This window comes from Aotus nancymaae, unplaced genomic scaffold (genome assembly GCF_030222135.1).
Source record: "Aotus nancymaae isolate 86718 unplaced genomic scaffold, 86718_ANA_hifiasm-v0.15.2.pri h1tg000090l, whole genome shotgun sequence".
Classification (NCBI taxonomy): Eukaryota; Metazoa; Chordata; class Mammalia; order Primates; family Aotidae; genus Aotus; species Aotus nancymaae.
Window position 1 is genome coordinate 520,213 of NW_026988505.1, and position 22,581 is coordinate 542,793.

General features: G+C 38.9%; 1 protein-coding gene and 1 pseudogene across 1 annotated transcript in view; both read right to left on the reverse strand.

Moving 5' to 3' along the window:
• AGPAT5 (1-acylglycerol-3-phosphate O-acyltransferase 5) overlaps positions 1-18,543 on the reverse strand; it is a 63,322-nt gene extending 44,779 nt beyond the window's left edge. The window contains exons 1-2 of the mRNA XM_012457368.3: positions 18,291-18,543; positions 2,020-2,089 (exon numbers count right to left, since the gene is read on the reverse strand). Coding sequence (XP_012312791.1) covers positions 2,020-2,089; positions 18,291-18,509 — 289 coding nt within the window. The 5' untranslated portion in view covers positions 18,510-18,543. The remainder of the gene's footprint in view (positions 1-2,019; positions 2,090-18,290) is intronic.
• LOC105720728 (tyrosine-protein phosphatase non-receptor type 4-like) lies at positions 5,905-9,161 on the reverse strand (annotated as a pseudogene).
• Positions 18,544-22,581: the final 4,038 nt, after the last annotated feature.

The window sequence follows — 22,581 nt, forward strand, 5'->3', positions numbered from 1 at the left end:
CAAGGCTGGTTCAGCATATGCAAGTCTATAAACGTAATCCACCACATAAACAGAATCAAAGACAAAAGCCACATGATTATCTCAACAGATGCAGAGAAGGCCTTCAACAAAATTCAACAGCCCTTTATGCTAAAAACTCTCAATAAACTAAGTATCGAAGGAACATATCTCAAAATAATAAAATCTATTTATGACAAACCTACAGCCAGTATCATACTGAATGGGCAAAAACTGGAAGCATTTCCTTTGAAATCTGGCACCAGACAAGGACGCCCTCTGTCACCACTCCTATTCAATATAGTATTGGATATTGTAGCTACAGCAATTAGGCAAGAAGAAAAAATAAACGGTATTCAATTAGGAAAGGAGGAAGTCAAATTGTCTCTATTTGCAGATAACAAGATTATATATTTAGAAGACCCTATCATCTCAGCCCAAAATCTCCTTAAACTGATAAGCAACTTCAACAAAGTCTCAGGATACAAAATCAACGTGCAAAAATCACAAGCATTCATGTATACCAATAACAGATTAACAGCCAAATCATGAGCAAACTCCCATTAGCAAGAGAATAAAATACTTAGGAATACAACTAACAAAGGATACAAAGGACCTCTTCAAGGAGAACTACAAACCACTGCTCAAGGAAATAAGAGAGGACAGAAACAGATGGAGAAACATTCCATGTTCATGGTTATGAAGAACCAATATGGTGAAAATGGCCATACTGCCCAAAGTAATTTATAGATTCAACCCTATCCCCATCAAGCTACCAATGACCTTCTTCACAGAACTGGAAAAAAACACCTTAAACTTCATATGGAACCAAAAGAGCCCGCATAGCCAAAACAATCCTAAGCAAAAAGAACAAAGCCGGAGGCATCATGCTGCCTAATTTCAAACTGTACTACAAGGCCACAGTAATCAAAACAGCATGGTACTGGCACCACATTGAGATACCATCTCACACCAGTTAGAATGGCAATCATTAAAAAATCTGGAGACAACAGATGTTGGAGAGGATGTGGAGAAATAGGAACACTTTTATGCTGTTGGTGGGATTGTAAATTAGTTCAATCACTGTGGAATACAGTGTGGCGCTTCCTCAAGGACCTAGAAATAGAAATTCCATTTGACCCAGCAATCCCATTACTGGGTATATACCCAAAGGATTATAAATTGTTCTATTATAAAGACACGTGCACGAGTATGTTCATTGCGGCACTGTTTACAATAGCAAAGACCTGGAACCAACCCAAATGCCCATCGATGATAGACTGGACAAGGAAAATGTGGCACAAATACACCATGGAATACTATGCAGCCATAAAAAATGATGAGTTTGTGTCCTTTGTAGGGACATGGATGAATCTGGAAACCATCATTCTCAGCAAACTGACACAAGAACAGAAAGTCAAACACCGCATGTTCTCACTCATAGGTAGGTGTTGAACAACGAGAACACATAGACACAAGGAGGGAAGCATCACACACTGAGGTCTGCTAGGGGAGAATGGAGGAGGGACATTGGGGGGCAGGGTGGTTGGGGAGGGATAACATGGGAAAAAATGCCAGATATAGGTGATGGGGGGATGGAGGCAGCAAACCACATTGCCATGTATGTACCTATGCAACAATCCTGCATGTTTTGCACATGTACCCCAGAACCTAGTGCAATAAAATACATATATATATAATGAAATTTTAACTAGAGCACTAAAAAAATAGTAACAATTAAAATACAATAACAGAGCAAAAAAAAGAGCTACACAAAAAGAAAAAACTAAGCGAGCAAGAAAATAGCTTACTTACATCCAAGGTAAGTTTAGGAAAATTCATAGCTTTCAAGTTTCTAACTGTCCAAAAAGTAAAATCACAAAAATACAAGAACAGGTGTAATACCTGCATAGAAAATTCATGTTTTAAAAAGCCCACTTCATTTAAATATAAGAATGGTATGTTGAATGCCCATGTGCCAGCTACAGAAAAACCTAAGTTTCATGCAAATGAAATACAAACCTGTGCTTCGATGATTTGCTATATATATTATATTTTCTTTATTTTTTGGCAAATCTCCATATAGCAATATCTAAAAGATAAAACAAAAAAAATTACTTTGATATTTTAAAATATCTACTACTGTAATATACAAAGACAATGTGAAGAAATTGACAGACAAATGATGTTGAGAATATTTCCATCCATGATTGACAAAAATTAGATTTCTCACAAGAGCCTCAGAGATCATAAATAGCTCATGTACACAAAACAGTTATGTATAGGACAGGTTAATGGTCATAAATTAAAATAAAATAGTCAATATCCTCATGAGAAAAATATAGCAAGCATTTATTGATTGCTAACAATATATAAAACACTGATCATAAGACACACCTTCCTTCAAAGAGCCTACAATCAATCTAGTAAAAGAGACAGACATGTCTTCAGGAACTATAATAAGACATCACGCAAATACTATGAAAATACAGTACTTTTTCATGTTTTAAATTTTGTTTTTTCTTTTTTCAGGAAACTAGAAGGACACACAACTTTTTTAATTTTAAAGAACGGTAAACTGCAGAGCAGAAGGATTATCATTAGGTGGAATTTTGGCAGATGAGATGAAGGAAAATGTTCATGAAAATAAGAACGAATGGAAGCAGTAACGCTGAAGGCCTGTTGGGTACACAGGTAGTGTCACAGGTGAGGAGCAAGGAGACTGGAAGGGTTGCTCTGAACCGGAATGCCAGAAGTCTTTTGAATTCCATGCTAAGGATTAAAACTTTATTCTGTAAGTATGAGAGAAACATGGTTCCATGGTTAGGACTCACTTTGTCTCCACTAAGAACAGAATTCAAGAAAAGGGCAACTTCCAGTATGAGGGAGGAGCTGGTGAGAAGCATACAGTGGGCTTCTGGTCCACCAGCCAGTTTATTTTTAAACTGGGCGGGGGGTACACAGGTGTTCAATTTACCTCTATTAGTCTTTCTGTTGTTTTGTGTGTCTTACATATTTTAAAATAAATTTTTAAGGAAACTGGGAGTACACTTGTAAAAACTTAAAAGAAAATGGCTGCTAACAGTGTTTATTCAGGACATTTTTGTTTCTGTATCTTGTCATCATGGATTATGCAAGATTATAAATTAGCTAAGGCTTTTTAGGTCTATCTTTTCCATATGTATTATCTTTTGGTCGTGACACTATTTATTAATATCTTAAAAAGAGAAAAAAGAAAGGGACAATTAACCCAACAACTTTATAGATAAATGCACCTAGATAATATAAAGTTCTGGAAGCCAGGGATATGACTGAGGTTTCCATTACTTTCCTTAGAAACTGCACAGTGCTATGTACATACTATGTTTAAATATTTGCCCAATGAGTTTTTATCAATAAAGTTTATTGATGGCATAAATCAGTAAAACCAATAATTTGATCTGTTCAGAGTTAAAAGTGACATCCTGGCTTGTGAGTAAATCCCCATTCTCTTACCAACAAGCCAGAATTGCATCAAGACAATTGCATATGTACTGATTTAAAAGTTTTGCACAGGCCAGGCAGGGTGGCCCACACCTGCAATCCCGTGCTTTGTGAGGCTGAGGAGGAGCAAGCAGGTAGGGACAGTGGGGCAGGGTGGGAAGATCTCTTAAGCCCAGAAGATCAAACCCAGCATGGGCAGCACAGCCAGACTCTGTCTCTACAGAAATATAAGAAGATTAGCCAGGCATGGTGGTGAGCACCTGCCCACACTCCCTCAGAAGCATCTAGAACACACTGGACACCTAATGACAAGTCCCTAGCCTCTTATGGCCTATGTACTACTCCATGGCCTGATCAATTTTCTACCCTGAGAGCCTAGCACCAAGCTGGTTTTTCACAGATCTTTACTGAATTATTGTTTACACTTTTGTTGCCAGTAGGTAAAGCTATATCTCATTTTTAACATAAAGGTAATTTTGGAATAAACATAATAAAATAATTTAAGAGCACCAGTGACTTTTTAAAGGCATCATTTTGTAAATCTAGTACTCATTTTTAAAATCACATTAGTTGCTTCTACAAATATATCCTGCAGATAATTTGTCACTTCAAAATAAGGCACATGAAAACATATGGCTTTTCTTTTTGCTTTTCATAACTCTTTAAGTAATTTTAGGTTCATTGTAATTGCTTCTTCATGATTACTTAATTTTAGGTTCATCCACTTTTTAAAAACTCATCACACATCCCTTTACAGAAAAAAATTCTCTTTCCATTGATTAATTCAGAGGCTGCCAATAAAAATGATTTTTTAATAATTATCTTCATTGCAAATGAAAAACTATTCTGGTTTAGTCAAACAAACTTATTTATCTTGCATAAACTGGCTTTCACAAGAAGACCTGGATTAGACATGGACTAATTTCACCTCACCTTGATCACATCTGTGTTGTTTTAATTTGCTCCCATGATATATAAACTGCCTAATGACTCTTTTAATCTTAAAAACAGGTAGTAATATGGAATCTAAATTAATCACATGCTTAACACCTTAGCCTCCAAATCACAATGTCACAGAGACAGCATTCTTAAACAAAGAATGCTGCATATTTATATTCTTAAAGAATGCTGTATATTTATATTCTTTTCTAAGAATTTATATTATATTCTTCATATTCTTCATTTATCTCAATAATGTCCATTTGCCTTCTGCATGCAAAATTTGAAATGATTTTTTTTTTAAATTTTCATTGTCGATAAATATAGGTGATGCTGTTGAAAGGGATCAGAGAATATGTTACACCAAAACAAGCTACTTTGGCATAAGGATTATTTTGAGCTGAAGGGAGCTGAGAAACAGCAGATGCAAGAAGAGTTCTCTGTCCTCCCCCTAACTGCCTGAGGCATGGCATAAGTTTGCCTGTGTAAAAGTGTTATGAATTTTCATTGGTAAAGGTGTTTCCCTGTCCCTTATTGGGAGACCAGAAACTGGCAAAATAAATCTGCACAACAAACCTTATTACCATACATTTCCTAGTCATCTTCCCACAATTTGGCACCCTGGGAGCTGAAACTCTCTTTTCCTTTGACTAGTCACTTCTCTACAATTTATCATTGTTTGTTAAAAATTACATACAAATCCCCTTTAGCCAAGCCCAGAGGGGCACACCTATAGTCCCTGCTACTCAGGAGGCTCAAAGAGAAGAATTGGTTAAGTTCAGGAGTTTGAATCCAGCCCTGGCAACATAGCAAGCAAGACCCTGTCTCTTTAAAATACAGATAAAAATAAAAATAAAACCCTCCTTTGAGTTTTAATTTATTTCCCAAGGACCCTGTGCATGTAAAAATATTAACATCAACAAAATGTGTATTTCTCATCTCCTGTTAATCTCTTAATTCACAAGCCCTAGCTACCCTAAGAAGGTAGAGGAACAGTTTACTCTCCCCTGTACTATAATGTGAGAGCCACTAAAAGGTAGGCTCTAAAGTACTGGACTTGAATTAAGACTTGAATTTGAGTCCTTATCCATCACCTTACGATGAGAACTTGGGCAAAACACCCAACCTCTCCATACCTATTTCTTTGCCTGCAAAATGAGTGTAATAATAGTAACTGCTCCTCCTAGGGTTGTAGTGAAATAAGTGAAACTATGTAAACTACTTCACACAACACCTATAACATAGTAACTATCTAAAATATGTTAAACTGTCATTATTATTATCCAATGAAACAGAATTTTTTATTAAAAACTGTGTTAAATGATTAATGGATAGGAGAAATAGCTAGTCTATCTCTTCCCACAATAAGTCTTTGATTACATAGATGTACAGCTATAAAGAATTTCAATTTGAATAAGATTACATATACAGTTTACACTGTTTATAATCACTTGAACTTTTAAATGTATTTTTATGCCAACAAAATATATTACCAGTTAATCATAAGGTTTCTGCTGTAAAATATACAAAAACTATAGTCTTTTTCTACCCAGTTTAAAACATTTCATTGAATAGTAAAATTATTATGCCCTTCTGAAATAAGATCAAAATAGCAAATAGCTACTTACTCAATAATCAATACAAACACAATTATCATGCAATATTTAAATGGAACCTAACAGATGACAAAGTTCTTTTCTTCCCTTTGCTTTCTTTAGCAAAGCTTCTTCATAAGGGGCTTTCAAAATAGCACGTCACACGCAAAACTGTTATGACTAGGTGTTTGGACCATCATGGCTCACTGCTCTCTCATTGTTCTTACCATGTCTAGTGAATAAACTGGCTGACTGCATTCAGTGAGACACATGACTGTTTCCATAGTAATCATAATGATAAGAACCCTGGTTCGTCCATCTCCAGCACTGCAAGAAACAACAATGGGTTTTCCTTACCGGCCCTTTATTTTGTACATGACAGACAAAACCCAGAAAGTCACTGAATCATCAGGGTCTCCATGGTCAGGCCAACCTATGTAATGGAACTGAGTGATGGAAGACTCTATCATTTTTCTCTTGGTTAAACAGCAGTGTGATCTTCCTGAAGATAAAGGCAGTGCTTCCTTCTTCTGAGTGGCAGATGGCTTGCATCCATAGGATGAACTTCCTGTGGGTTCTGGCCAACATTGGTGTCATTTAACTCTGCCACATTCAACTTATGTGGTCAACATTATAACCATGGAGGAGCCTTATTCCCAGGTCATCTGCCAAAAATCTGTTCAAGTGTGTGGTAATGCCCCTTGACAAGCACTGTTCTGATTTATAATGCTGATGTAGTCTTCATTACCTTTAAAAATAACCCATGTAACATGATAAGGCAAACTATCTCTGTATTTTTGGAAAGATTCCAAGGTAATCTGGCAGCAGATATTGTCATTCCAAGTTTTTTCTGATAATTCGATCAAACTGTGTCAAGACTGCTCCAGCAATAAGCCCTCGGCTAGCTGGATCATGACTCCCACAGGAAGTGATCATGCTGATGGACACTATCTAGTAGGGCTTTCTCCAGAATGTACTGGAAGTCTGTCTCATTTTCTAGCATTTCTTCCACTACTTCATATATAGCATTAGGTATCATGAGTTCCCCAGAATGTACTAGAAGTAGTTCTTCCACTACTTCATATATAGCATTAGGTAGAACTAGAAGCATGAGTTTCCACAGTTAGGTTTAATAAGCAGGACAACCCAGTCATGGGTGTGTTCTGTAATGTCCCAACCACTGATCAATACAACTTGGTCTTCTCTTCATTCACTCGAGGGTCACAGAGGTAAAAGGTGTTCCTGGTGCTTCTCAAGACATGATCACAGACATCTTCTGATCATATCCCCCTTTATATTGACTCTAAACTTTCCACTTTCATCAGGTTCACTCTGATTAGAACAAGATTATCATGCAGAATATCACCATCAGGAGTAGACTTTTTAAGAGAAGATGGACATCAATGTTTCGTTAATATGATCGTCCAGATCTTGTTGGAAATGTAAATAATGAATTTGGTTCCAACTGTTTTTCTTAGATTGTTTGGGTGGTAAAGCTGGAGGCTGTCCATCTCCAGGGGTCTCTTGTAATGGTGATGATTCCAGAATTATGCTATTAGCTTGGGCTGATAATAGTGATCTCTGATTGACAAATATGTTGGAGGAAGTGTGAACCACATAGTCTACCAAATGACCAACTGAAGATGGTCATAACCAGGTTCCCTGTTGTATGAATGCAGAATTTTAATGATTAAGATTTCCTGTTCTAGGTGGCAACTGTGATGGAATACTTCGTGTTTCTAACCTTTTCACCAGATTTGAATTCCTGCTTACTACTTCCCAATGCATTAATTTCCAAGTCAATGGCTTACCTGAGGATCCTACAAGTAGTCTATCTGCCTTTTCTTTGCCATACTGAACTAACTGAACTTTAGTTCTCCCACTGTACACTAGGAATTTTGAACCGAATATAAAATAGTGTGCAAAAAAATTCTTTCTAGCGGGAAGTGGTCTGCCCAAACAGAATATGTGATGTTCTACACTTGCTTCCCACAAATTTTTACATGCTCTATAAGTCACCATATTAAATCCTGATAATCTTTCTCTAGATTTATGCAAGTCGTTTTCAGAGTTGAACAAAAAACTGTTTGCACTTAAAACAAATTTTTACAATCTTCAACCCTGGAAAGGTACTCATTCATAACCTGTTATAAATCAGAATTCCTCCTGACATCATTCCAATCATAATTTCATTGTTACTTTGATCCCTCGCATAGTGGAATTCAACTCCACAGAGTTCTAAGGTACTTGCTGTGTTTAGGTAAATTAACTTCTGCTTCTCAAGGACATAAACATATATGTTGCTGATGTAATTTTACAATTTCTTTTTCAAAAGTTTGAGGATGATCAGGAATGAAAGAATAACCTGATAGGAGGCCTCCCAAGTTCTCTGACTGTAGTCTCCAAGGTTAGCCTGAACAGCAAATGAAGCTAAAAGGGCAGCAGTATCGTAAAGACAGGGCAATCTTCCAGTAAAAATGTCTTGTTAAATTTGTGAAAAATACTAGTACTGGGCTAACCATGGAATCATCAGCCACCTGTAAATTAACAATCTTGTTCAGTAAAATCAGGATGCTTGCAGACTACATCTAACAGAACTTGTCACAGCTCATGTTTATTCGCACTGAAAGCTTACACAGTGTTTTCCAGAAGGATGTTACTAACCACCTCTGTAGGCTGTCTGTCTCAGGCCCACTCTGTGCTCGTACATTGTAGATTGTAGGTTCTGCCAGCAGGAAGTTGGAAATGTGAGGTCATGACTGTATACACAAGGTCTTCATATCAGAGCTGCATCCTCTCAGCTGAAGAAAAAAAAGCATCAAAGCCAGGCAGTGATGGGGAACAGCATGTATGCTCTACATACATGCTGGGGGTTGCATGTGTGCAACCACGTCACGCTGTGGAGCTGCCATGGCCTGTGCCGCCCAGGAGGGCCATCAAGTTCTTTCTCATACACTCAGCATGCATGTGTCTCTTGGTACTGCCCTTATTTTATATCCTATTTGTTTTTTGGTATTGTTCTTATTTTAGAGGGTGTGTTTTTTCTATGATGTACCATCACTGAGCTAGGCAGTTTCACATATTATCTCATTTTGCCCTCAAAATAACACGGCAAAAAGCATTCTATATAAGGATGAGAATCTTGAGATTAAGAAGTTGACACTTACTCCAGATGACACACAGAATGGTAGAGAAATAGGAATTACACCCAGGTTTCTCACTCCAAGATCCCCAAATCTTTTGACTGTGACAAAACTATTCTCTGCAAAAATTTCAAATAAAAAATGTCAAGTGAGAAGTCTTTTCATATATTAGAAGCTTATGTAATTTTTTTCACTTTTTATATCAACCACAGAATTATAAGGAACCTGTTAAAAAAGTAAAAACCAACAAAAAAAAAATTTCCTACATAAACACAAATTAAGACCAGAAGCAATGCAATATGTAAGTGCACCAGGAGCTGGCATTCACTATATTACATGCAACGTTCAGGTGAACCACCTGCTTATCTATGCAACAGCCCCCACCCAGTTAATCATTTGGACATAGTTGTATTCCTCCTTTATTTCCTCAGTTCTTTGTTAATGTCTTTAATTTGGGAACTATCTCAGTATACATTCAAGTTTTATTTTAAGTGACATCTTTCGGCACTGCTAAATTATGTGTTACTTTAGAGTAGAGACTGTATTTTATCAATCTAGAACATTAGCATCTATTAACAGTATGTGGTTAGCACTTAGTACATGGCTGGGACTTAATACGACTCTCCTTTCCAGGTGTCATCACCTTCAATTCTTTCTGCCCCTGTAATTCTCATGCCAAGAGGAGCACAGTAAAGTTGTCATCCAAATATTACTTACACTTATACACATATACAGTACTAAAAAATCTCCAAGCAACACATTCTTATTTAGGGTTTTCATTTCTGGTGCCTACAGAGAAATAGAAGAAACAACATAAAACCTTGGAGAATTGCACAGGTTCAAAAACTACAAAAAGCACCAGTTTTTATTCACAAGTAAACCAAGGTTTCTCCATACTACTGGCTGTTTGAGAATTTTTTTGTAACTTCTCTGGCTTTGCTCATTCTGCCTTACTCTTGAGGGTAGAGTTAATGTTTCTTCCTCCTTCATCTTTTTTAAGGAAAGAATGAATTGGACTCACTAGACCTGTGTAACCTGTTAGATCAAAACTTATCAACTAGTAATGCCATTCAGGAATTTCCAACCCTTAAAAGTGAGATTCATCCACATTTCCACAGAAATACAGACTAGAATCCCCTAGAGTACTCCACCTTTTTTCTTTTGAGACAGGGTCTCACTCTGTTACCCAGGTTGGAGACTCCATCTCCCATGTTCAAGTGATTCTCCCACCTCAGCCTCCCAATTAGCTGGGACTACAGGCGCAAAACACCATGCCCAGCAAATTTTTGTTTTTGGTAGAGATGGGGTTTCACAATGTTGGCCAAGCTGGTCTTGAATGCCTGACCTCAAGTGATCCACCCACCTTGGCTTCCCAGAGTGCTGGGATTACAAGTGTGAGCCACACCATGCCCAGACTACTCTGCCATTTTTGTTAAAAGAAAAAGTAAAATCAAGTCATTCTCCCTTTATCGCCATCTTCAAGAGGTTACAATGTTGCGGAGGGGATGATACATACATTAAAATATGCTAATGTTATGTTAGTGTGCTATATGTTAATATTACATAAAAGTTACCCTGACATTGAGATGGGGTGAAAGCATGACAGATGGGGAAAAGCTGGGCTTGAGCTGGAATTCCAGAGAGGAGCAGTCCAATGTGGGGAGGAAAAACCTAGACTAGAATGAAACTAAGGAATGGAATAGTTAACCAGGGCAGAACTTAGAGAGCCTTGAATGCCATGCTTCAAACACTTCATGTTTATTATGTTATTAATTGAAAACTTCTTTTCTCTAAACATCCATGTTCAAAGTGAAAATTCAAAGTAGTTCTTACAGGCTTCTCCACTAACCCAAGCAAAGAGTTACTTTAAAAAGTTACTTTATCTCTGTACAGCAAAGCTAATAAACATGCTCTAATTTCAGTATTATCCTATATTGTAATTGTCAGTTCATGTCTTTCCTAGATGAATACCTTGAGAAATAGGGATCTCACTTCAATCAATATAATCAGTGTCAGACAAAGCATCTTTAGAAAATGAATGCTCGAAACTCAACTGTCTTGCACTAAATCCTGGCTAGACTACAGATGTGAATCATGGGTACTCTCTTTTCCTTGTCTGTAAAAGAGGAAGAACGGTGCCTACCTTGTAAAGATGAAATTATTTACATAATAGAACAATACTTGCACACAGCAGCACTCACTAAATGCAACTGTGTTACTAACCCACCATCTTCTTTTTCCTCCACGTTCAATCACAAAGCCCTATCAGCTACTGCTAAAATAGATTTGGAATTCTTTTCAGTCTCAGCGTCCACTCTTTCTACTCCCCTAACCATCATGTCTGACCTGGATGACATTATCTTCCAAGCTTGATCTTTTACAAAGCTCCACACAAATGTCACTTGCTCAGGAGGATTTTCCAACTCCTACCTCTAACCCACCAGGCTAAACAACCTGGCACAGTAAATTTTAATTTTCTTGGTATTGTTTGTCTTCCCACACTAGAATGTGACCTCCATAATGGCAAGTACATTGTCTATCAAACATTGTATCTCTTAGTACCCAGCACAACACCTGGAACAATGTGCACGTGGGAATATTGCAGGGACTAAGGGAGTAATACTAGGTTCTAGAGATCACTTACTGAAAAGTCATTATTTAGTATTGCATTGTCCAACTACTAATATCAACCTCTAGTTAAAGAAACCATAATAAAATGAGAAAAGAGTAAAGGAAAAATTAACTACTGATTCCACTTAAGAAGCATCAGCTCCACAAAATTAGACAAATTTACCAAAAAGGGAAAGTAAACTAGGTACATACAGAGTGCTGTTTTCCCTTACCTTCCAACATAATGGCACAGAGGTATCCCCAAAGGTACACGGGTATATTTCATGCTACTGTACTAAAAAAACTCATCTAAGAAGTTCATTTAACTGAAGAATCTTACCACAACTCAAACACTTACTTAAATGCTCTTGGAAGAAATCTAAAGTTACACATCAAACTGGTACATACCTGGGAAAGGTGTACACAGTGTAGGAGTAGGGGAAACTTTAACTTTCTCAAAATACTGTGGCTTTATTTTGTATGTATACTTATAATTGCATATGTATATAATTGCATGTATATATTCTATCTGTGATTTTAAAATAGAAAAATAAGGCATTAAAAACCTATACACAAATGCAACCTGAAATAACTGGTTTGTTCACAGAGGTTTATATTTATAAAGTGTACAAATAGAGTTCTAATTGCATTTCTTCAGGATTTTCCTATACGTCTAGTAAGTTTACCCACTCTCTAACCAGAATTTAATTGTGTTAGACTGGAATTGTATTTGACTAGGAAATGTTTAATTTCCTATAGTAAAAGTTTTTATTATTCTGCTTAAACAAGCAAATACAGAGGCACACCCAAACCTATACAGTCCTATTACTCTCAGTTAAAGTGAAGGAAGTAATTTAAGATCTATTTAAGGTCTTCACTGAATGATGAATAAGCAGAGAAGAGTAAAATTAAGAATGCAACCTACAATTCATATTCTCGTTAGGACTACAGATATTAGAGAAGACAATGGGCAACATTATGGCAGAAATGCAGAAAGAACATAGACGTGTCATAAAGGGGAGTAGTAGACTAGAAGACTTGTAAGGTCCCCTCTCCAATTCTAAATAAGCATGTTTCATTCTAATGAATGGCTCCTTTTACAGCAAGATTCAGAATACAAATTTAACTCATCAAGAGCTTAGGACTAGTTTGATAAGCAGTGCTACAAAAAGAAAGATCCAGTTATAAATGGTCTCTAGAGACTGTTTCTGAGGAACTTGGAACAATGTTTCAGTTAAAAGTATGAATCGGCTGAGCATCAAGGTATGAATCGGTGAATCAAGGACAGATCACTTGAGCCCAGGAGCTTGAAACCATCCTGGGCAACATGGAAAAATCTTATCTCTACCAAAAAGAAAAAAAAACAAAAATTAGCTCAGCATGGTGCTGGGCACCTGTAGGGAGGTGAAGTGAGGCTGAAGTGGGAGGACCACTTGAGCCCAGACCCAGACACAGAAGCTGCAGTGAGTGGGGATTGCACCACTACACTCCAGTTTGAGCAACAGTGTGAGACTTTGCTTCAAAAAAAAGTATGAATTCTTAGACAAGTTAAGAGCATATTATAGAAATGTCAAAATCTTAAATTCTTTATCTTCTTTCTTGTGTTTTTCAAACTATTTACAAAGCAGGTCAACTGAAAACCTAAGTTTATTTTAAATTTAAGACTGTGCATTTTATTGTTAAATTACACTAGCATTTTGGGAAGGGGAGATTAGCAGAGTCATTTAATGTAAAAGATATTCTGAAGTAAACTCCAAGTGTTACCAACTAATTTAAACAAGATAAATTGGTAATTAAAATATTAATTAGGGGCAGGGCATGGTGGCTCACATCCGTAAGCCCAGCATTTACAGGTCAAGGCAGAAGGATCACCTGAGTCCAGGAATTCAAGACCAGCCTGGGCAACATAGCAAGACCCCATCTCTACAAAAACTTTTAAAATTTAGCTAGAAATAATGGCATGCCAACTGCTCGGGAGGATCACTTGAATCCAGGCATTCAAGCCTGCAATGAGCCATGATGGTGTCACTGCCCTACAGTCTGGGTGACAGAAGAAGACCATGACTCAAAAAACCCCAAACCCCAAACGATTCTGTGTTGATAATTTTTTAGCCTACAAATTTCAATGATCAGTCTTCAGTGTATTTCACAGAAAGGGGGGAAAAGAATTTTTTTAAAAAAAAGAAGCAAAGAAAAAAGAATTCTGACATTTGAAGACATTCTTTTAACTTCTAACAGCTTCACAAAACATGCTAAAAAGATTATTATTTATCATAAATATTACAGTTCTTGTTTATGCAGCTATCTCAACATTTAGGATATATCTAGATCCTGAGGATAGAATTCTAGGCTATAAACTAAGATAAATCTAGTTTCACTTCAACTCATGATGACAGAATTTAAGCTAACTTCATTCCTTTTTCATGAGTCCTACCCACTCCTTTGCCAGTACTCCAACTTTCCTTTTAATTTCCTGTAAGTTTTCCTTAAACTCCAGCTCAAGGTTATACACATAGCCTCTTATTCTGAGTATCAAAGCATTCCATATTCAAGTTACTTCCTATCCTACAGATAGGGCTTTTCAGTGGTAAACAAACCAAATACCAGTATATTCACCATATTACACATAATAGTCTTAGCCTAGAAGTTATATTGTCTTTAATTTATAAAGATTTATTTCCATATATATGATATATATATCATATACATATATCATATATGTATACCTATATATATCTCATATACATATATATTACATATATAAAATCACAAGATATAATTTCAGAATCAGTTAAGAATTAAAAGAATACCAAAATATGAATAAGTTGATTATTACATGGAATATAGACTGGTTCTGAAAATAAAAGTTAATCAAATGCTCTGTTTAAGGGATAAGTGAAGGTAAATCTGTAAATAAGAAACTAAAAGGTTATGGGAAAGTAAGAAAACTTATTACAGAACAAAAGCAGGTTCTCTGTTAAAGAAAGCAGAGACCAAAATGATTTCATATGTAAATACCTAAAGCAAGTTAAACTAAGAAATAACTACAAAATACTGAATAGGTGGAACTATGGAGTTCATTATTGTGGTGGGTTGAATGGCAGCCCCTTTAAAAAATGTGTCCACATCCTAAGCCCTGTAACCTGTGAATGCTTTCTTATTTGGAAAAAGGATCTTTGTAGTTATAATGAAATTAAGAATCTTGAGATGAAGAGATCATCCTGGATTATCCAGGTGGACTCTAAACCCAATGACAAGCATCCTTCTAAGAGAAAGAGAGGGTGAAATGTGAGACAGAAGAGGCCAGGGCCAGGATTGTGAGGCCAGGTTGAAATGACCCTGGCCCCAAGCCAAGGAATGCTGCCAGTCACGAGAAGCTGAAAGACACAAGGAATGGATTCCCCACTAGGGCCTCCAGAGGGAGTACAATTGAGCCTACACCTTGATTTCAAACTGTTGGCCTCCAGAGTCACGAGACAATAAGTTTCTATTACTTTAAGCCACTTAGTTTGAGGTGATCTGTTTTGGCAGCACAGGAAAGTAACACAAGTACTTGAATCAATTATCTGTGCTTGGCAGGTAAACCATAGTTTACCTAGCAAAGAGATTTAAGTTGATTTTCAAAAAGTCTCAAACTATGTGAAATACATAAAACTTATAAAATGCTTATTACTCATTCTAAAGAAATAAATGGTGAAGAAAGTACCCAGGTGAGTTTCAGTACTAATGAGAGATTCTGAAAGGACCTAAAAGGATAAACAAGTTATAAAGAATAATTTTAGTAGCACTGACTGAAATATTTCTCTACCTCAGAGATACATATACAAATAAAGTAGTGAAATTAGGGAAGAAAAAAGATATTTACCTAGAGCCAGGAAAATCCAAGTAAACTTGTTGAAAGCAGGTTTACCTGCCAAGCACAAATCACAAATCTCATGGACCTACTACTTCTCTTTTCCTCAAAAATTCTATGCAAAAGAAAATATTCTGCAAGAACTACTATGAACCATTCATTTTTTTAAACCTGTAGTTGAAAGGCATAAAAATGTCATTAAAAAAAACTTTAATTTTAAAATGCCTCTTTGATGTATATAATAAGCCTTCTTTTATTTAAAAACTTAGAACCTCTTAAATTACTAAAAATCCCTTCAGAAATGAGTCAACAATATTTTATACAGAACAAGAGAATCATCACTGGCCTTGCAAATGAAAGCTGATAAAAAAAATTTCAAGATAAAAAGTATTGTGGGGAGGCCGAGGCGGGTGGATCACAAGGTCAAGAGATCGAGACCATCCTGGTCAACATGGTGAAACCCCGCCTCTACTAATACAAAAAATTAGCTGGGCATGGTGGTGCGTGCCTGTAATCCCAGCTACTCAGGAGGCTGAGGCAGGAGAATTGCCTGAACCCAGGAGGTGGAGGTTGCAGTGAGCCGAGATTGCGCCATTGCACTCCAGCCTAGGTAACAAGAGCGAAACTCCGTCTCAAAAAAAAAAAAAGAGTATTGTGACAAAACAAGAAAAACAAGCTAAAATTTTTAATCAAAACATCTCAGTGATGAAGTCAATGGTAAAAAGTCATAGGTAAAAAATAAGGTGACAGAATGTCACTATAACTCTTGTTCCTTTGGGTCTTATATTTGAAGATAGCTATTTATTCCTCTACTGATGTTTAATCTTAAAGGAAACAATCAAAAATATTGAAAGGTAGCATTATGTACACAGGAAATCCAGATTCCAGCAAAAGACCCTAACAAATTCAAAATATCCTTCTCTCTATTACTAAACAGAAAATAACTCTTTGCCTTCTCCAAACAATAAAAGCAAAAACGCAGGAAGAAACTCTTGGTTTTAAATTTGCATTAAATGTATTCATAACCTGAATTTGATGATCATTGGGCAATCAGTTCTAGGATTCCTAAAGAACTTCATCAAGGAATATACATTAAACAAAATTTTGGATTATATGTAAGGGCCCTCAGGAATCCTTTCACAAATGTATGAAAATTAGTGCTGGATGCTAGTTCCTTTTATTTGAATGGGGGGGGGACATTAAATTAAATGTTTTAATAATCACTTGCTGGGAAATCAAGAAGTAAACTGGAGCTCTGCAATCAGCAGTATATAAGGTAAAGTATGTAATTTCAGAAACACTAAGTTTTACAGTCATTTAAAAAAATAATTGCCAAACAAAAAATCCTTCAATGGTATATTCTGCATCATATTGTGTGGGACACTCTATACTCTTTGAACAAAAATAACATAACCCAGCACAGGTAGAATTATTTTTTTTAAGAGGAGAATGACTTTGTGTTCTGAGCTTATATCCCAGCCCAGGCCAGCTGTCATATGACGTGAAAGTAAAAACTTCATCATGTTAATGATCATACATTTAGACAAACTTGGTGAAGTTATCATGTAAAGGGAAAAAAATAGCCTGAATTATTGCGATTTTTAAATGAGGCTCATTTTAAAATTCAATTACCCGGAAACCATGGTCTGGAACAGCATCTTTCTTTCCAAGGAGACACGGATACTGATTTAAATGGAGGCCCTGGCCTCTCCTAATTCCTTCCCCGCAAACAACTTGCAACTGGGGCCATCAAGGGTCCATCAGCAGTGCAACTGCAAACTAAATATAGTAGCTGACTGACCACAGGGTAAAAACAGCTGCTCTAAGTGGGAAAAAAAAAAAAAAGTTTGACAAAATGATACCGTCCCATTTTCCCCATCCCACCCTAACTCTACCAAGAAAAGTTAAAGAGGACTAAGTGGATATCAGGAACAACCAAGAATAAAGCTGTTCTTTCAAACTGAGAAATAAAAGGAAAAGTTACATTTGTAATTTTTTTATAAGACTTCAAGTACCTACTGTTAAGAGGGCCTTCTACTTTTATGGTTTGTTCCTCAAATGTAATCTACGAATCCAAACTACAAAGAAACAGTAGCAGAAAGAAAGTAATCAGGCAACAGATCACGGACACATTTAAGCTCAGTTAAAATTGGCAACAATTGTATCTAGTTAGGCTTCTACCGTAACAAATGTATTCATTTCCTCGTCCAGCTTTCACTTGTCCTGGGGGAAGAACACAAGACAGAATTGTACTTCCGTTTCAAGAGAAGGGCATTGTAAAAGCGCACTTCGGAGGGCAGACATCTACGGTCTGTTCCAACATGACCACCTCTTTGGACCAAAGGCCAGAAACTGCCAAACGCGTGCCCTATTTAAAACGTGCATCTGCACCCACTTTGCTAAGCAGCATCAGACCCGGGCGAGGGGCGGGGAAAGGGGCGGCTGGTCCCACTTGAAGCCTCAGAACCACGCAGCCACCGCTTCCTAGAGAGCGATCTCCGCGGAACCGCAGGAAGCACGAGCAGACAGAAGGCGGGGAGGCGGCACGTGCTCTCCTGGCTGAGTCCGTCGGGCCGGCCTGGCGACCCTCGCCACTTGGGGGGATCGGAGGGGTCCGCTCGCCCGGGAGCTCGGATGAACGCCGAGGCCCGGGAGCGGGAGGCGGCTCACCTGGACCCCGGTGTAATTCTCGAAGAAGAAGAGCACCATGCTCTGGTAGACGCAGTAGAGCCGATCGTCCAGCGCCTGGTAGAAGCGGGAGGGCAGGAAGGCGGAGAGCAGCCGCCAGACCCCCCAAGCCAGCACGTAGGTGGGCGCTGTGCCCAGGAGCACGACGCTGGGCAGCAGGTAGCGCATGGAGTACGTGTGGAGCACCAGGGACAGCAGCATCTTCTCGGCTCCTTAGAAGCGGGCTCCGCCTGCGTTCCCCGCCCGCAGCCCGGGCCTGAGCCGCGGCCAGCAGGCGGCCAATCACCGCCGGGCCGCCGCGCCCGCCACCCGCTCCCAGCCTCCGCCCCCAGCCGCATGGACTGCGCCGCCTCCGGGAACGGGGCGGGCGACTGCGGGGCTGGGTGCGCTGCTCGCGGCGGCGAAGCAAGGGCACCCGCAGCCCTCCGGGTCGACGGCTCAGGGGCGCTCACACCCCATGATCACCCACAGCCACATCCCCCCTGCCGGGGGCGGGGCTCCGCGGCAATAACGCACCTTCTGATTGGTCTCCCGTTGCCATAGTTCCCCATTGGCGACAATAACACGTCTCCTGATTGGTTGGCTTTGGCCAAGAGTTGCCGCACAAACTGCCTACCGAGCACGCGGGCAGCCCGGCTCCGGCCACTGCGCATGCTCCCCAGCTGTCCCTGCTGCAGACTGGCGAAGCTGGGTGAATGGTTCCGGCCGGAGAAGGGTCTGGGCGCTTCTTGTTCCGCTCCCTCGGCCGGACGTACGTTCCGGCAGGCTTAAGGGTCGCTGGAGCTGCCTGAAACGTGCATCTCCTGCTCACAGGTCCCTGGGCGCCGGGGAGGACACAATTAGAGCAGTGAGAAAGGGGGTGTTAGCGTTGTCAGAGGTCCCAGGTTGTAAGCAGCTCGGGTATCCCCATCTGCTCACTGCCGGTCCTTGGCACTGGGATGCCGCTTCCTCAGCTTCCCCTCTGCGTGCGCAGCAGGCCTTCCCGCCCGTTTCTCTCCACCAGAGTGTTTAAGAATTAGGGTTCGTGTTTTTCCCATAACAGCAATGATGATAATTACAAGTTTATGCATAGCTGAAGAACCATCCCACAAAGATATTTCCATACTGTTTATTAGACCTTTTCAAAATTCACCCTTGCTTAATTTCTCCAGAGCCTGTTGGACTTGTTTCTGATTTTGTTTTTTTTAATAAGGAGCCTCATTTTTTTCTGTAATAATGAAAGTACTTGAGTATACATGTAGAACCCATAAAATACATACTTTTGTAGCCTTCACTAAAAGCTAGGAAGGCTGGGTAGCTGTTTTATTGATGTTAAAGCAGATCCACAGGCTTTCTGGATACTTCTCCCCTTTGGCTGCAGTAAAAATGGTTTAATATGTAACACTTTTCAAGGATAGTTGTACTTTAAAAGAATGCCAAATGCTTTACCCTAAATACACATATATTATATATATTTCCTACCTAATGGAAGCCTGTGCCACCTTTAGGAAGAACAGCATTTCAGTGGAAAGTTTTAATCGGGGCCAGGATGGTTACTTTCTTTATACATGATTAACATCAAGTAACATCATTGGTAGATGGTGACCTTTGGGGATAAAGCCAGGTGAACAGAGATCTCTCAAGTAACAAGTATTTGAGGGCCAGCAGGAAGCATTACACAGTAGAAAGAGCTTCTCTCCTTTTCTGTGGCTGTCATTGCCCTACATTGTAAGAACTAGGTTTAGTACTGGAGGGGAAAAGTCATGGGTGTGGGTAATGTGCACAGCTAATGGTCCTCATGTTTGCTTTAACTGAGACCAGACATCCCCTATGCTACAACAGTGTGTGAAAAGATAAAGCAGCTTCTGTGCTCACATTAGGATCGCTATGTATAAAGTCAATAAATACATGTTTCTGTGTAAATTTGTTACTGTGAATTACCCCAGATTACTGTTAGTCACCAAGTTGTAAACTCTTGTGCAATGTTTGGCATGGAAACATGGAACTTAACTTTCTCCTGTTCCCTTTTTATCTTCAAACCCAGCTCCTGACTTTATCAATTATTCTCTGTGCTGCTCACGTTCCTCTCTTCCTTTGAACAGTCACAGATCCACCCTCCCTTTCTGCCACGACCCGGCTCTGTTTCTCTGTTTTTTTGTTTTGTTTTGTTTTGTTTTTTCCTTCCTTCCTTCCTTTTCCGTGCAAACCTCTTGAAAATCAGTCCACACCCTCTGCCTCCTTACCTTGTACTTTGGTTGAGCCCTTGCAGTCTGATGACCTTTTCACCTCTCTACCGGAATGATGATGCTTTCAGAGCACAGCTGACTTCCTCCTCTGTATACCCTGCTGGGAACCAGTGGAACAGTGGAAAGTAGATTCTATGTCTTTCTGGTACAACATTTAACAAGGAGATATCTGTGGGATGAAAAGGGGACATTCATGGTTCTATAGGAGCATATATCAAGGCAATCTAATTTAGTATGGGGACAAGGAGGACTTTTCAGGTAAAATGATATTTAAGGTGATGTTTGAGGGAGTTAGTGGGCCCTCCAAGGGAGAATGGCACATTTGAATGCCTGAAGCTGAGAGAACATCGTATTCTCATGCATAGCACCGGAGTGGGCCTTAATGGTCTTTTTAAAATTTGTTGAGATGCCCCCTGAAAGAATGCTGTGTATTTCTATCACACATTCTTAAATTGATATTTTTATGTTTTTATCAGCTGGGCATCGTGGCCCATACCTGTAATTCCAGCACTTTGGGAGGTCAAGGAGGAAGGATTGCTTGAGTGATTTATAGAGTGAGACCTCCATCTCTACAAATAATTCTTTATTTATTAGCTGGGTGTGGTTGTGCACACCTGTAGCCCCAGCTGCTCAGGAGGCTGAGTTTGGAGGACTCGTTGATCCCAGGAGTTCAAAGCTGCTGAGAGCCTTGATCGCACCACTGCACACCAGCCTGGGCAAAAGAGAAAGACCCTGTCTAAAAAAAAACCCACAGGCTTTTAATTATAAATATAAATAGTCACAAAAAGAAGTAAGTTCTGATGAGTTTTGAATGATGTTGTAAAAATAAAGTGATTACAGAAAAATTTTAAATATATGCAGTGAGTCATAAATACCATAGGGATTTAATACCCACCCCATCATTCATCTCAAGGCTACTTAAGCCATTGACCAGTTGAAAATTTTTGCATTGATCATTTTCTCCCTGAAAATATTTTTATTTCACTTCTGCCACAGGATTCTACCTTAATTGAATATGCTTTATCCCTTAAAGTCTTTTATTGAGCAGACCATATCATTAGGGTTCTAAGAAGCAAATTTTCTTCTGGATTGAACTGTTGCTATTATTAACAATACACACTTTAATCAATGTATTTCACAAAATCTGATAAGGAATTGTAGGCAAAAAAAATTTTACTAGAAATGCAACTCTTAGTGGTGCCTTAATTAAATTTTCTCTGTTGGTATCCTCAGGGTTATGCCTTTCTACCTCAGCAGGGCAGCACCACATCATAAGATTTGGGATACGCTAGGTGGGAGAGGAGCCATTATGAAATGCCAAGTGGGTCTGGACTCCAGGAGTCCTCAGGCAGATCAGTTTTAGAAGAGTTGAGATCTGAAAATTGAATCCCTTAAAACTGTTCATGACCACATGTGTCCGCATTCTCAGGAATACCCATGCCTCCATTGGAAGATTGTTTTTACAAAAGTAATTGGGGTAAGGAAAGAGACAAGGATGGTAGCAATTGAGTCTGGAAAGGTAGGCAAGAACCAGAACACAGCAGGGTCTTGGGAGACACATAAAGATTTTAGAGTTTATCCCAGAGGACAGAGAAGCACTAAGATTTTAAGGAGAGGAGTACCATGCTTATATTTGATATTTTTAAGTTGTTCAAGCATTGTGGAGAGTACATTTAAACAGTTTGGAGACATAGCTAGGCTCCCAGGTAGAAAGAATGATAGTAGCTTAGCCTTTGATGGTGACCATTTATGGAGAGAAAAATTAATCTGACATGTGCAGCCTCCTTGGAGGGAAATTTGACAGTATGTTCTAAGAACGGACAGTGATATGGTTTGGATCTGTGTGCCTGCCCAAATCTCATTTTCAGTTTTTAACCCCCAATGTTGGAGGCGGGGCCTGGTGCAAGGCGATTGGATCATGGGGGCAGTTTTCTCATGGATAGTTATCACCATCCCTTTTGGCACTGTCCTCAGGATAGTGAGTGATTCTCACGAGATCTGGTGATTTACAACCGTGTAGCACCTCCCCCGTCACTTTCGTTCCTGCT